Below are 13,554 nucleotides of genomic sequence, written 5' to 3'. Positions count from 1 at the left end.
GTGCTGCTACGCAGGGTGCTATTCTGGACATTGTCAAATTCCGCCATGTTGTCAAATTCCGCCATGTTGTTGATTTGATTGGTCACGCGAGATTGTTCGCGCTGTGGCGCTGCAATAGCGTTACGACACAGGAATATGCGATGACGTCGCGCGAAAAAAAATTGTTATTTTTTTCCAAAATAACGCTTCGCCGTACTCTGTCATGTAGAAATAAAGGTTTGGGTTGAACAACGAAACCGAAATATGGTACTGAGGTGTGCCTACGGTCAACTTGCGGTTTATCGAAACTACTGCTCGTTTGACGAACAGCCGCCATGTCTGCAACACGATTGGACATTGCACTGATGGCGCCCATTGCGTCACAGGACCTCACGCTTTGTAGCGTCAATATGACGTTGCGTGACGTTGCATCCTGCCAAATTTGCAGCTTAAAATGTGAGAACGATGAAATGCCCACAATTGGCCGCCATATTGTTGTAAATTGAGTTGATCGTTCGATGTGTCGCCTCACATACGTATGTGCACATATCATTCCGTGAGCTACTTTACAAGCATGTTTTCGTTTAATAATATCACAGAGTAGTGTATGTAAAGTTTGCTTGTAAAAGTGAAAACTTCTCACTGAATTTGACTTGTTCGAAGTTGTGGCAGTTGTGGTTCTCGCCGCAAGAGAACGCTGGAAGAAAAAAATGGCGCTGCCGTTCATCGTGCAGTGGTTGCAGCTGCAGGCAGAAAGAGAATTTCGCGAGCACCGCGATGCTTTCTCGATGCCCGAGGAGACGTTCCGCCTGCGGTACCGCTTGACGAAGGACATGGCGCGATGGCTGTGCGAAGAGCTTCGCCATGATCTGGAGAGGCGGCGTACTGGTACGCGAACCGCCGCGACCGTCGAGCAGCAAGTGCTTTGCGCCCTTCGCTTCTTCGCTACGGGCAGCTACCAGGGCGCGATCGCAAGCGACGAGGACTTGGCGACGAGCCAGTCAAGTGTGAGTCGCTCGATTCACGCTGTCGTCGAAGCGATTGTGGAGCGCCTCGGCGATGAGTGGATCGCCTTCCCTGCCAGCGCCCAGGAACTGGCCGCGGCGAAAGAAGGCTTTCTCAACATGGACGCAAGGTTCGCAGGCTGCATCGGGGCGGTCGACGGCACGTTCATTTGTATTCGGGCGCCGTACGACACGGACGACAACAACAAAGCGGCGTACTTTTGCCGCAAGGGCTATTACGCCCTCAACGCCATGGTGGTGAGGACAAATTCAATCTTATTCATTCTTGTGCATGCTGTTAATCGATTGCAGAAAGGAGGAATGTGAACGACTAATTTTGGAGCGATTAAAAAGAACGCAGCAGTCGCGGTAAACGAAGTTTCCGTCGCTGTTTAGTTTCGTAAAGGGTGATGACACGATTAAAGGGAGGTGCATCGAGCTTAATATCTGATCGTTGTAACTCTCTTGTATTGAAGAAAAAAAATGCAGGAATAAAAATCACACGTAGTGATTGCACCACAATTTTATAGACATTAATATGCAGAGATGCGGCGACAGCCATAATAAAACGTAAGGCGATCAAAGCTGCGCTTGGCAATCACCATGAGAGAAATACGGGTGTTGAATCGCAGAGTTACAGCTGTATTGCATGTAGCTGGTTGTATTGCTGTTGCTGGCTTCCTTCCAACCCACACAAAACTCTGCAGGTGTGTGACGCAACCCTGCGCATCACTGCCCTGGAGCCCACATACCCAGGCTCGGTGCACGACGCTTTTGTGTGGAGGGCATCCACCTTGAGCCGGGAGTTCAGCGCTGGCAGCCGTGGCCAGGGTGGCGAATTCCTGCTTGGTATGCAAGATGAGTACTGCTTGTGGGGTGTGTTAGTGTAGCAAATACATCAGTCATGGTTATTTGATTAATTTTGTTGCTGCCTCTTGTACTGTTTCTGAGAAAGGTGTTACGGAGGGGCACTGATTAAAGAAAACAAAAAGAAATTTATTGTGACAAGACGTAATCGCGAAAAGCCGAGTGAAACCTAGAGTCGTGTTGTCGGATATGGTTGCGCAGAAGCTTGTGATGTCCTCATGCTCATTAACAGTGCTGGGAACGTCCGTTGATTCTTGAGAAGTTCAGGGAATGACAAAAATGGTTACGGTTTGTACCAAGGCATCGAAAGCTTGATCTCTTCAAAGCGAGTTGAAGTAACTGTTCATGCAACTAAAAATGTACTAAAGTTTGTGCTCATACTTATAGGAAAGAACAGATTTCAACATGCCTAAGTGCTGACCAAGGTGGTGCATGGCAATTTAAAATTTGAATCGCAGAAATTATACTAAGAAGAACCAGCAATGCTAGCTATTTGGCTAGCATCGTCATCAGCGCATTTTGTGTCCACTACGTGACGATGGCTTTCCGAAATAATGTCATATCTACACTAGCTGTTTTCCACTTTATGCCTGCATATTTCTTGATCTCTCTCCCAGTGTAATGCTCTGTTATCCTCGGCTACATTTCTAATATCTCGGTACCCATTTTGCCGCTCTCACAGATGAGCGGTTGTCTGCCCAATGCATTAAAAACTCACCCAAGTCCACCTTTTCTTCCCACTCACTCAACATCACCAACCTATCTTTGTTGTCCAATTCATTCTGCTGTCTTCCTTTGTCATAATGTTGTCTGTCACTTTCCATTCCATCACGGGCTGCGTGGTTCCTAACTTCTCGGGTTCCCTTGTTCTCCGTATGTCAGTACTAGCAGGGCACCCTGGTTGTAGATTATCTTTAGTGGCACCAAAGTTCCCCTGAATGAGGTGCACATTTGACACTGCAAGTCGCACTGCTCCTGTAATGCTGAGGCCCAAGGCAGCACACAATACTTTAACTCACTGTAGGTGTGTAATAGCAACGTGTCTCTGTGTGACCACGGGAAAGACTGTTACTGCAACAGGAAGGTACAGGAAAATGCTGTGGAAATGTTGTAGATCCTTTATTGTGAAATGGTTAAATAATAAATATAAATGATATGCTACACTTTGAGGCTAGGTTAATGAAAGAGAATACATGAGATGGAGCTTACTTTCATGGAAAACAGATTATTTACAGAAATGACAACTGGCATAAAAAAAAAGAAATACACATAAGCACACACAACCAGGCGCCATGTAGCAATAAAATTGTACAGCTCGATTTTAGCTGTTACTGAAGAAAACTGCTTTCATCCCACATTAATATTTTGAAAGAGGAAACAGCGCGGTGAAGACGAAGCAAGGAACGTGCAACGCACCGCACGAAGCGCTGACTATCAACTGAAATGCATTCTGGTGAAAAAAACGTACATAAATACATAAGTAGGAACATATCGTCACAAACAAAATAGACAGAAACCAAGAAAAAATACATAGAAACAAAATTGGTACAACTGAAATCCATTCGGTGATAAAATGTACATAATTACATCAGTAGGAACACCTCGTCACAAACAAAATAGACAGAAACCAAAAAAAAATGCATAGAAACAAAATTGGTACAAGTGAAATTGATTCGGGTGAAAAAATGTGCATAAATGCATCAGTAGGAACACCTCGTTGGAAACAAAATAGACAGACACCAAGAAAAAATGCATAGAAACAAAATTGTTACAAGTGAAATTGATTCGGTGATAAAATGTACATAATAACATCAGTAGGAACACCTCGTCACAAACAAAATAGACAGAAACCAAGAAAAAAATGCATAGAAACAAAATTGGTACAAGTGAAATTGATTCGGATGAAAAAATGTGCATAAATACATCAGTAGGAACACCTCGTCAGAAACAAAATAGACAGATACCAAGAAAAAATACATAGAAACAAAATTGGTAATGCGATGGTCATCATCACATGATGCTGCGTGTGTGTGGGGTAAGTGGTACATTCATGCCAAGTTAACCGAGAGGTATGAATGTTGTCAGGTAATGAAATCGATGGTGTTCTAACATAGTTTTCTTTTAACAGTGAAATATTATGTGCCGCGATGGTTTCCCTGGTCAATTGATATGCTAAACGAACTAGCCGACAAGATCACCCACATTAATAGTTGTAGCTCAACAAGACCAAATAAAATCAAACGGGCAATACTGCCCGTTTGTGTCCCCCGCATCATCTCCATGTAACCAAAGGCAAGCGCAACATCCTCACCGCCAAAGACATACCTTCTGCCACTTGCCCCACCCGGTCTGTGAAAAAAGTTAAAGGTTGCACTTCAGCATCTTCGTTGTCATTCGTCCTGACAAAGGAATCTAGTCAATGCCGAACCATCCGAAAATAAACGCTTTTTTTCTGTTCGCTGGAGCCTTTTGAAAGCTGCAATTAGCTAACCTAACCAGGCAAGCAATTCTGTCAATATGTTCAGCTGCAAAAGAAAAGGCAAGCAGTTCATTTCACTCACACGGTGCCCCCGAAAGAATTAATGCATACAAGTAAGAAAGTAATGTTATATATTCATATTCCTATTTATATTATGCTAATTGGAACGCTTTCCTGTGCAGGTGACAGTGCATATCCGCTGCAGCCTTGGCTGCTCAACCCCATCCCCGGAGCACATCAAGCGGGATCCCCTGCGGCCCAGTTCAATCGCGCCCACTCCTCACTGCGGTGTGTCGTGGAACGGTGCTTTGGAGTCCTCAAGGCCCGCTTTCGGTACCTGCAGAGGTACAGGGCACTGTACTATGGCCCACTCTTCACGTCGAAGATCATTGCAGCTTGTGTGGTGCTTCACAACCTTTGTGTCCGGCAGCAGCTGCCAGAGCCAGACGACATCCCTGGTACTGAGGAACGTGAAGATCCAGACCTTTACGACGATGGTGACGACGATGGGGCAGCAGTTGGCATGTACCAGGCCGGTGCGCAAAGGCGGGATCACCTTCTGCGGTGTTTTACTGCTTCCCAGGACAGCACATGAAGGGTGCTGCATCCCTGTGAGATGTGCACAGAAATGAGACAGAAGCAGAGTTTTTTTTTCCATCTTGTGGCAAAGTAGCCACTTGCATTCTGTTCGATCATAAGCCTATCACATACACTTATGTTCTTACAGGATTTGTATTCTGATGAAACATTCGTTTTAGTTCATTGGTAATAATAATAGCTTAGGCTTAACACTCTAAAACCATGACATTAATATGACGGATGCTGTAGTGGAGGGCTGCGGAAAAGTTTCGACCGCCGGGGGTTCTTTAACGTGCGCCCAAATCTGAATACACTGGCCTCAAACATATTCGCCTCTATCAAAAATGCAGCCGCCGCAGCTGGCATGCAGTCCCACCTGCCTGTTCATTCATTGACTGCATGCTTATTGTATCAGGCAGTTATGCAAAGGCGTGCACAGTTGCCGCAGTGATTCATACTAGGGCGAGTTTGAGACGAGTGTAACTCTCTGGAAACAGTCCTTTTTATCATGCAGCAGTGTATGCACCTTAAATAGCACCGCAGAGCATCGTTTTAAGCACTATTCACACTGGGAACAGAGTAGACATTTCACAACATCTAATGACAGTACGTGCTCTTTGCAGGAATAGCTGTAACCGACTTTTTCCCCTTTTGTTGTGTCTTTTTTATGAGCAGCGCCATCCACGTCCATCTGTGCGTTATTTAAATTAACATAGAGGGAAAATGAAAACTGCTGAAGCCTCACTTACCTTACGAGTCGCCCTGCGTCCGCCGCGGCTGCTGCCCACCCCCAAATGCATCCCGGAGGACCGTTGCAATTTCCACTAGGGCGTCTGCTTGCCGGCGCTGTGCAGCTTCAATCTGAAAAGATGAACAGAGTTTTGTGAAGTGCCTTGATGTGGAGTTACTTATGGATGCACCCCACGATTGGCTTGCATAACCAACCAGCAGGCATCACAGCGGCCATGGTCTGATCAAGTCACATGAATGTGAAAGACAAAAGCCTTGCTCTTCTTTTCTTCACCCATTTGCAAACGGCGTTTGCTTAGTTGGCTTATAATGAATAAGCTCTAGTGCACCCTATGATTTACCACTTTAAACTTAACGAGCTTCTTTGATTCCATGGCCACCGTAGCCCTGTCTTGAGGTTTTTCAATTGCCATCATTGCAATTTACGGTGGTTCAACTCGACATGCACGCATATCTAGATCAACAAAATTTTCAGTGACATTTTGGCGGTTGCTGCGATGGTGTTACACTTAGGTTGGTTTTGAAACTGCTTTTCGACAGGCTAGGACCTCAAAATGCACATCTTTCAGCATCTTCCATGGACTGCTTGAATTTCCTAATAAAACGCGGGAATATCTAGTTCATTCATTACCGCAGAGAGATGCTCCCGGACTGCCTCCCATTGATGGGCGTTCTGCAGGAGCATCTGCTCTTGAAGCGCCAGCAGACGCCTCTGGTCCTCGGCCAGTTCCGCTGCAGTCGCATGCATTTGCCGAACTGGCGTTTGGCGGCCCGGGTGCAGTGGTGGTGGGTTTCTGCTCTGCCTTGGTCGCATGGCTGCATACAATAAATGATGCCTTCAGAATGAGAAATCCGATGCCTGACACATTCAGCCCAACATTTCAGAGTACTTACTGTTTGTTGTTACAGTTTGCCTTAATTATGTTGTCTCTTGCTGGTATTAGGCAAGACCTGCTTTAATGGTGGGCGACCTGGCCACTCTCAACAAGGACGTACCGCTCGGCACCTTCATAGTTTCTTTTAGCGTTCTCATGCAGTTGAATCAACGCGTGACAATGTGCTGTTGGTTAATTACTGTTCATTTTCAATGCAGCTTTTTTGTTGACAGAACCTTGATTTTGTGACACTTTGGCATGCTGAGTAACAACGTCATTTTTTCCTCAACTGTTATGAATTCATGACAAAGCGGAAGGGGCACGAAACAGTGACATCACCCAGAGTGCTTGTTGTACGGCTAGCATGGGTCTTTGCTGTGAGTGATCATTGCCCTTGAAGACTGATGTAGTGCATTGCTTAAGTTAAGCAGTCTGTTTTGCACTTGACCATGTTGTCTCATATATTATGCAAATTAGAACTCTCACTGAAATTTTTGTAAGAAAGTAATGTCACCACCCGATAGCAATGACATGTTTCTTACCCGATGTTTGCCTCAATGGTTGTAATGTTTTTCTTAATAATGTAAATGTGCTGTATTCTGTGTTAGGCTTTTCTGACATAGCATTGTAAAATTCTGCTGTAGGCTTTATTGTTTCATATCTGGGAATGTTTGTTCACTTATTGTTTATTGACTTGTACGCACAATGCAAACAAGTTTATAGAAAAAGATGTGTTAACTAAGGGTTGTGATGTTTACACACTTCAAAGAGCACCGTACATTAGCATAAACAGTAAATGAAAATTTTGGCTTACACTGCAACGTTTGTTGAGTTGAACACTCAACCACAAGTTTGGATTTGCGTAATTGTGAGTCACGTCTCTCCTGGCTAATTATTGCTAATAAACAGAAGCCCTTCTGTAAACAGTAATGCGTAGCAGGATGTGACATTTCTCTGAACACCAACCAAACTCAAGGATAGCATGATTGATACAACTTGTTGTCATGCAAAGTTCACAAATCACACAGTAAGGGGGAAAGTAAACTGTACTGAATGCTTGCTGCTGCTGTTCGCTGCACGGTCACCATATGTTGACAAATGTTCACATGCCCCGGTCTCCTGTATTTAATGTGCATGTGCTTTTCTTGAATCTTCTCTCAAAACATCAAACACTGCTTATTCCAATGGGGACAGATGAAGGGCATGTAGTGTTTTCATTTAGTTATCATTGCCCCTGCGTCTACATACTGAAGAAACGTAAAATGCGGAGGAATTGAGCACTGCTTTAAACATGCATAACTTACAGTAGTACAGGCACCCAGAGAAAAAAAAACGCAAGAGCAAATGCTGTGGCTGTTTTCTCTTGTGTAAGATCAGTGCAGTGTTTTTGTGCTGTTATATGCGCTAAGGTTTTCTGTGTGCTTCAGACAGTGTTGCTTATTGTCGAGCATCACAAACCTGGTTGTGGTGCCCCAAGGTAATCATGATCCACCAGGTGGCTAGGGGGATCCTCTACGGTGTCTTCGGGCTCTGCCTCTTCCCCGGCACTCTGAGGTAGCGGGGCGCTCTGACAGAAGACGGTGCAAATAACAACAAAGTTATGTTCGCTCCTGCGACGAGTATAGTCACTAGAAAAACTTCAGAGTATCGCGTCTGTGTTGGATGCTTGGGTAAAATGTCCATGTAATGCAATCTTTTGGCACATCATCAGTGAGCAGCGTGCACAAAGGGCATTGCCAAACTTCTAGCTTTTGCAGTGCTTAAGGAACGGTACCAGTCTCAATTGTCTCGCACGCAAGGCCTGTTCATGTAGTAATCACATTTACACTCAAGTGCATAACCTTGGCCCTGTTCGTAATGCATGTGAGCTTTTATATTGCACAAAAGGAAATACCTCAGAAAAGGGTGACACGGGCACAGCGCTGCGTCCATGTTACCTCTTTCTGTCCCGGTTGCATTTGTGGGATATAAAATTTTACGGGCAACAGCAACGTGTGAATGTACTGAGAGCGGATTCATAATCTGTAATGCTCTTTAGAGTGTTTTTCAGATATTGTCGTTTCTTTCGTAGCTTTTGAACAACTGCATTATGTTTAGGTTCACCTCTGTGATAATAAAAAAAGTTGTCAAGCTGTCTCATAATTTTGATTAATGCCTCATCATTGACTGCTTCCAGCAATAACAAAGGATGCCACTAATACTGCGCCGGCCAGTTTTTAAACACAATCAAGAAAAAATACATCTCTTTGCATGCTGTTTCTGCATTTCTTATCCGTATACTTGAGGCAATGTAGAAGTGCCTTCCATCATCACCATCTTCGGGGCTGCATCACTTCTATGGATCTAGATTAGCCTTGACCATATTTTTAATATTTAATTGATAATAATATCTGGGGTTTAACGTCCCAAAACCACGATATGATTATGGGAGACGCCGTAGTGGAGTGCTCTGGATATTTTGACCACCTGGGGTTCTTTAACGTGAACCCAAATTGAAGTACACGGGCCTCAAACATTATCGCCTTCATCGAAAACGCAGCCGCCGCGGCCAGGATTAATATTTAATTGATCGGGCACTGGATGACATCCTAAAACGTAACTCTTATTGCATGTGCTTCTACATATTTACATGAAATGCAACTTTCACATACTTCATGCGTGACAGTAGTATGTACGCATCTCCAGCAAAACATAGCACCATCTGAAGATCGCGGCAGTTCAATAACATTTTTTTGAGCATTTGAGGTGTTGTGAATTGCAGACCACATTGTTGGCCTACTTCGTGCGTTACTTAACCCTTTGTAGGTTGACCTATATTTTTGACACGATGACGATGATATAAAAACCGGCTGTGGTATAGTCATATATACTACAAAGAAATAGTTTGAACCAAATTTCATCAAAATCAAACCACTAGTTTACTGAAAAAACACTGGCACATATATGTCCCACTGACTCGTGAGTGTTTTCAAAAAGTGGGAAAACGCTGTCCCGTCTCATGAAGGCACCATCTCGCGATTCCATCAACGGGTATTTGGACTGAAACGGCCGAGGCAAGTGGCACAGAGTATCACTTTTCAATCTGTGAAGAGAAAGTTGTGCGGACCTCATTTCAGCAGAACAACACCACTTGCAGTTGCGCCTCTTATGAGCCTTCAAAGCGCCGTGGTCTGTTCCTGTAAAGCTTACTTCACCGCATGCATAAAACATTTTTTTTTCTACATTTGGCTGTCCTTTCTTTTGCTGTCGAAATTGTTGAGTACAGATGTTGTCTCTGAACATGTGACTACTTTTCGAAAGATATACAATGTCAAGAAAAATATTTCCACGCATCACTATCTACAATTGTGCTGAGGGACGAGCGGGACAATTTATCGAACGAGTTATCGCGCAAATTTACAAAAACGCGTGATGAAGCTAAAGTCACCTCTCTGAAAAACCAGAACAAGGGGAAATTGTGCGGTATTTTCATTTGAAGTTCTATCAATCTGAAGAAGCGGAAAAATCAAAAGCTATCATAAAAAAATGACCGAAATTCAACGCCATTGCAACATTACAACCGCCCTTCGAAAGCATGGTAAAACACTTTGCCTTGAGATTACGAAGGCTTAGGTAAGATATGAGTGACTTAGTGCTGCGCTAATTGCAACGGGTGACGTGGGAGAAAGTTTGTCCTGCAGATGGAAAAGAGGGACGTCCTACTGTCGTACAAAGGGTTAACATTACCTCTCCACTATGGCCAGCAGCGGCAACGGTCTGGGACGCCGGGGGCCTTGGAAATGAAGGGCCGCCGCAACCCACCACCGAGTCGACGCCCACAATTGAAATAATGCGGGCGTCGTCATCGGATATGTGCCCCCTCCATTCATAGGGCCCTCCGCCTGTTCGCCTGCAATAAGCATGTGCATAGCTAAAGCTTCAACACCAATCGTGTTAAGCGGATGCTTACCTGTGCTGCGCTGCCGCCTCCGCGCCTCGGGCTCGCGCTGCCGCCACTTTAGACTGCCACAGCCTCCGCCAGTCCTGCGGAGGCCTGCTACTTGGCCCCATACGATTCAGCTGCTCCGACAACGCCTCCCAGAGCTCGCGTCGAACTTCGGGCCGCATGTCGGAGGCTGCTCGCCCCATCTGGGGGTGCTCTGTAATAAAATCGAGCATCGCGGCCCACTGCTCGGCGCTCTGCCGCGGGGCATAGCGTTGTCGGCGCTGGCTTGCACGACTCGCCTGCTCGTCGTCCATTTTCAATTTGGCGCGCATCGCAGACAACATCGTCTGCTTCACGACTTGAAAAACTACACGTCGTTCCATATCCATTTTATTTTCTTATTCTTTCACTTATATTTACAGAAACTAATCATTACTTCATTGCACGTTTATTAATTGCAAAATAACTGGCTAGAACAACTACTACGGCTTCGCCGCTCATCTTCAAAAAATGGCGCTGAATTGCAGACAAAACCGTCTGTATCACAACTTTGAAACTAAACGCTTCGGATTTGTTTAATTTTTTTTGTTTTTGCAATTACAATTATATGAACAAAATGTTACTTAATTGCACGTTTCTTCGTATTTTATGTCCCCTTCACGTCACGTTTCGCAAGAAATTGATGCGGTTGCGTCATCATTGTGTACACGTCACGCCTACGTCAAATTCGACAGAAAATGGCGGAAGTCCAGAATAGCACCCCAGACGCATGCGACATGGCGAACCACCAGGTAAATAAAAGCAAAGAAATTCACCCGTCCGAGCATGGCAAACTGGGCGTTTGCAATGAGCACGGCTGAGCAGGCTCCACTGCAGTGCTTTTACTCCAATCGTCACAAAAATTCGTTGCCTGTATAAAAGAATTCCAAAATTGTGAACTTTCCTTTGCAAAGCTTCGAAAAAATGCGTGTGGACGTACTCTCGCTCGCGCGCTGACGTCACACACGACGCCGGTCGCAGCGTGATTCCACACAAAACACAGAACACGAGCCAGGGGTGCTATTCTGGGGTGCAATCGCGGAACGATTCTATTCCCGATTCCAATGCCATATTCTATGCTATTCTTATCATCCACCACTCGCGGCTGGCTGATCGCGTTGATAACGTGGACGGACAGTCGTTCTGACCAATGGCCAAGCGCGAAAAGCACGAAAAGCATTGGAATAAAAAATAGAATCGTTCCGCGATAGCACCCCTGGACTTCCGTCATTTTCTGTCCAATTTGACGTAGGCGTGACGTGTACACAATGGTGATGCAAACACATAAATTTCTTGCGCAACGTGACGCAAACAGGACATAAAGTAAAAAGAAAAGTGCAATTAAGTAACATTTTTTTTTCTGTAATGTAAATACAACAACAAAAAAGGAAAGTGAAGCGTTTAGTTTTAAAGTCGTGAAGCACACGATATCGTCTGCAATTTCGCACCAATTTTGGAGATGAGCGACGAAGCCATAGTAACTTTTCTAGCCAATAAGCGAGCCAGCCAAGCTAGCGTCGACATTGCCGGCATCGTTATTTCTCTGGTTATTTTCTGTAGGTGTTCTGTGGTTATGTCGGCAGATTGCCGAACTGTGGGCCGCGATGTTGGATATTTTTACCGATCGTCCCCGTATGGGGAGGGTGGTTTGCGAGTTACTACCGAAGGTACGACGAGAGCCGTGAGAGACGATGACAGAGCGCCTTTACTGGCTGGGCCCCAGCAGCAGGCCGCCGCGGCAGTGACGGCGGCTATGGCGAAATAAGGTGGCGGCAGCGTGAGCCCGAGGCGCGCAATCACAGCACAATCAGGTAAACTTGCGTTTCACTCGGGTGGTGTTGACGTTTCAGCTATGCACATGCTTATTGCAGGAGAGCAGGCGGAGGGCCGTTTGATTTGGCGACGCACGCTTCGGTGGACGACGTCCGCATCGTTACAATTATGCCCGTCGACTCCGTGTTGGGCTGCGGCGGCCCTTCGTTCTCAAGCCCCGCGGCGTCCAGAAGTGGTGCCGATAGTATAGACACGGCCGCTACATAAAGAAAACCTGTTTTTTTTTTTATGTAGCGGCCGTGGTATAGATATAAGGCGCTGACAGTATTGAAAGTGTTAATAATGCCCCGTCTGTTTCTTCTGTCTTTTTTTGTTGCGGTGGCGGTTCCTTGTCTAGTTTATCTGAAGTAATGCACCAACTAGCCCGACACCCAGTTGTGCTATTTATAACGTCTCCGATGCGCGAAGTATGTTCCTGAACTGTGGTAATCATTAAGATGATGCTATATGTTTTGCAAAGGATGCGTAAGGACCACTGTAAATAAAAGTTACAATCACGTAAATATACAGAAGCAGATGCAATAAGAGTTAAGTTTCAGGACCTCACGTTATGCACTATCAAATAAATCTGAAAGATAAAGTCTAGGCGACTCTCAATCGACAGACGTGATGCATCCCCGAAGGTGTTAACGATGGAAGGTACTTCGACGTTGCCTTCAACATACGGATAAGAAGTGCATAATGGCCACAGTTAAAGAAGAGGAATTGTATTATTTCACGCAGCTCATGTTACATTGGACTGGCAGCACTAAGAAGTGCGCAAACTGCATGCAAAGAGATGTCTTTTTTCTAATTGTCCTTGTTTCAAAGCTGGCTGGCACATTATTAGAGGCATCCTTTGTTGTTGGCAGCAGTGAATGATAAGGCAATGATGTAAACGATGAGACAACTTGACTGTTTTTTATTGCAAGGATGAACCATATATGGTTGCTCAATAGCTATGAAAAAACAAGGCAACTTCTGCAAAGCAGTTGGAAAATCATTACAGAAGATGATGAATTGACTCACAATACATCCTGAAATATCACGTATTGTAAACTTCTATAGTCCACCTGAGAAACCAGGACAGAAAGGAGCAACACAGCACTGTGTCCACGTTGCCCCTTTCGGTACTGGTTCGTTTTGTGCACTGTAAGCGTTTACATAGATTACCAACCACAGCAAGCTTGTGCTCTTGGATGTACGAGTGGCTACTACATGAATAGAGCTTTTGTACAGCACCTG

General features: G+C 45.0%; 1 protein-coding gene across 1 annotated transcript; it reads left to right on the top strand.

Moving 5' to 3' along the window:
• The first annotated feature begins 699 nt into the window (after positions 1-699).
• On the top strand, positions 700-4,924 carry LOC119385300 (putative nuclease HARBI1). The gene is made up of 3 exons (XM_037652769.2): positions 700-1,241; positions 1,691-1,832; positions 4,512-4,924. Exons 1-3 carry the CDS (start codon positions 768-770, stop codon positions 4,922-4,924), a joined length of 1,029 nt encoding a protein of 342 aa, XP_037508697.2. The 5' UTR covers positions 700-767.
• The last annotated feature ends 8,630 nt before the right edge of the window (positions 4,925-13,554 follow it).

The sequence above is a fragment of the Rhipicephalus sanguineus genome, chromosome 3, assembly GCF_013339695.2.
Source record: "Rhipicephalus sanguineus isolate Rsan-2018 chromosome 3, BIME_Rsan_1.4, whole genome shotgun sequence".
In the NCBI taxonomy this organism is placed as follows: Eukaryota; Metazoa; Arthropoda; class Arachnida; order Ixodida; family Ixodidae; genus Rhipicephalus; species Rhipicephalus sanguineus.
The sequence above is the reverse complement of the archived record's forward strand: the minus strand, read 5'-3'. Positions and strand labels throughout refer to the sequence as shown.

Excerpts from the sequence above, each read along its gene's own strand:
- LOC119385300 (XM_037652769.2), top strand. The coding sequence starts at position 768 with ATGCCCGAGGAGACGTTCCGCCTGCGGTACCGCTTGACGAAGGACATG. Across the intron at positions 1,242-1,690 it reads ACGCCCTCAACGCCATGGTG|GTGTGTGACGCAACCCTGCG; the intron begins GTGAGGACAAAT and ends AAAACTCTGCAG. Across the intron at positions 1,833-4,511 it reads GGGTGGCGAATTCCTGCTTG|GTGACAGTGCATATCCGCTG; the intron begins GTATGCAAGATG and ends TTTCCTGTGCAG.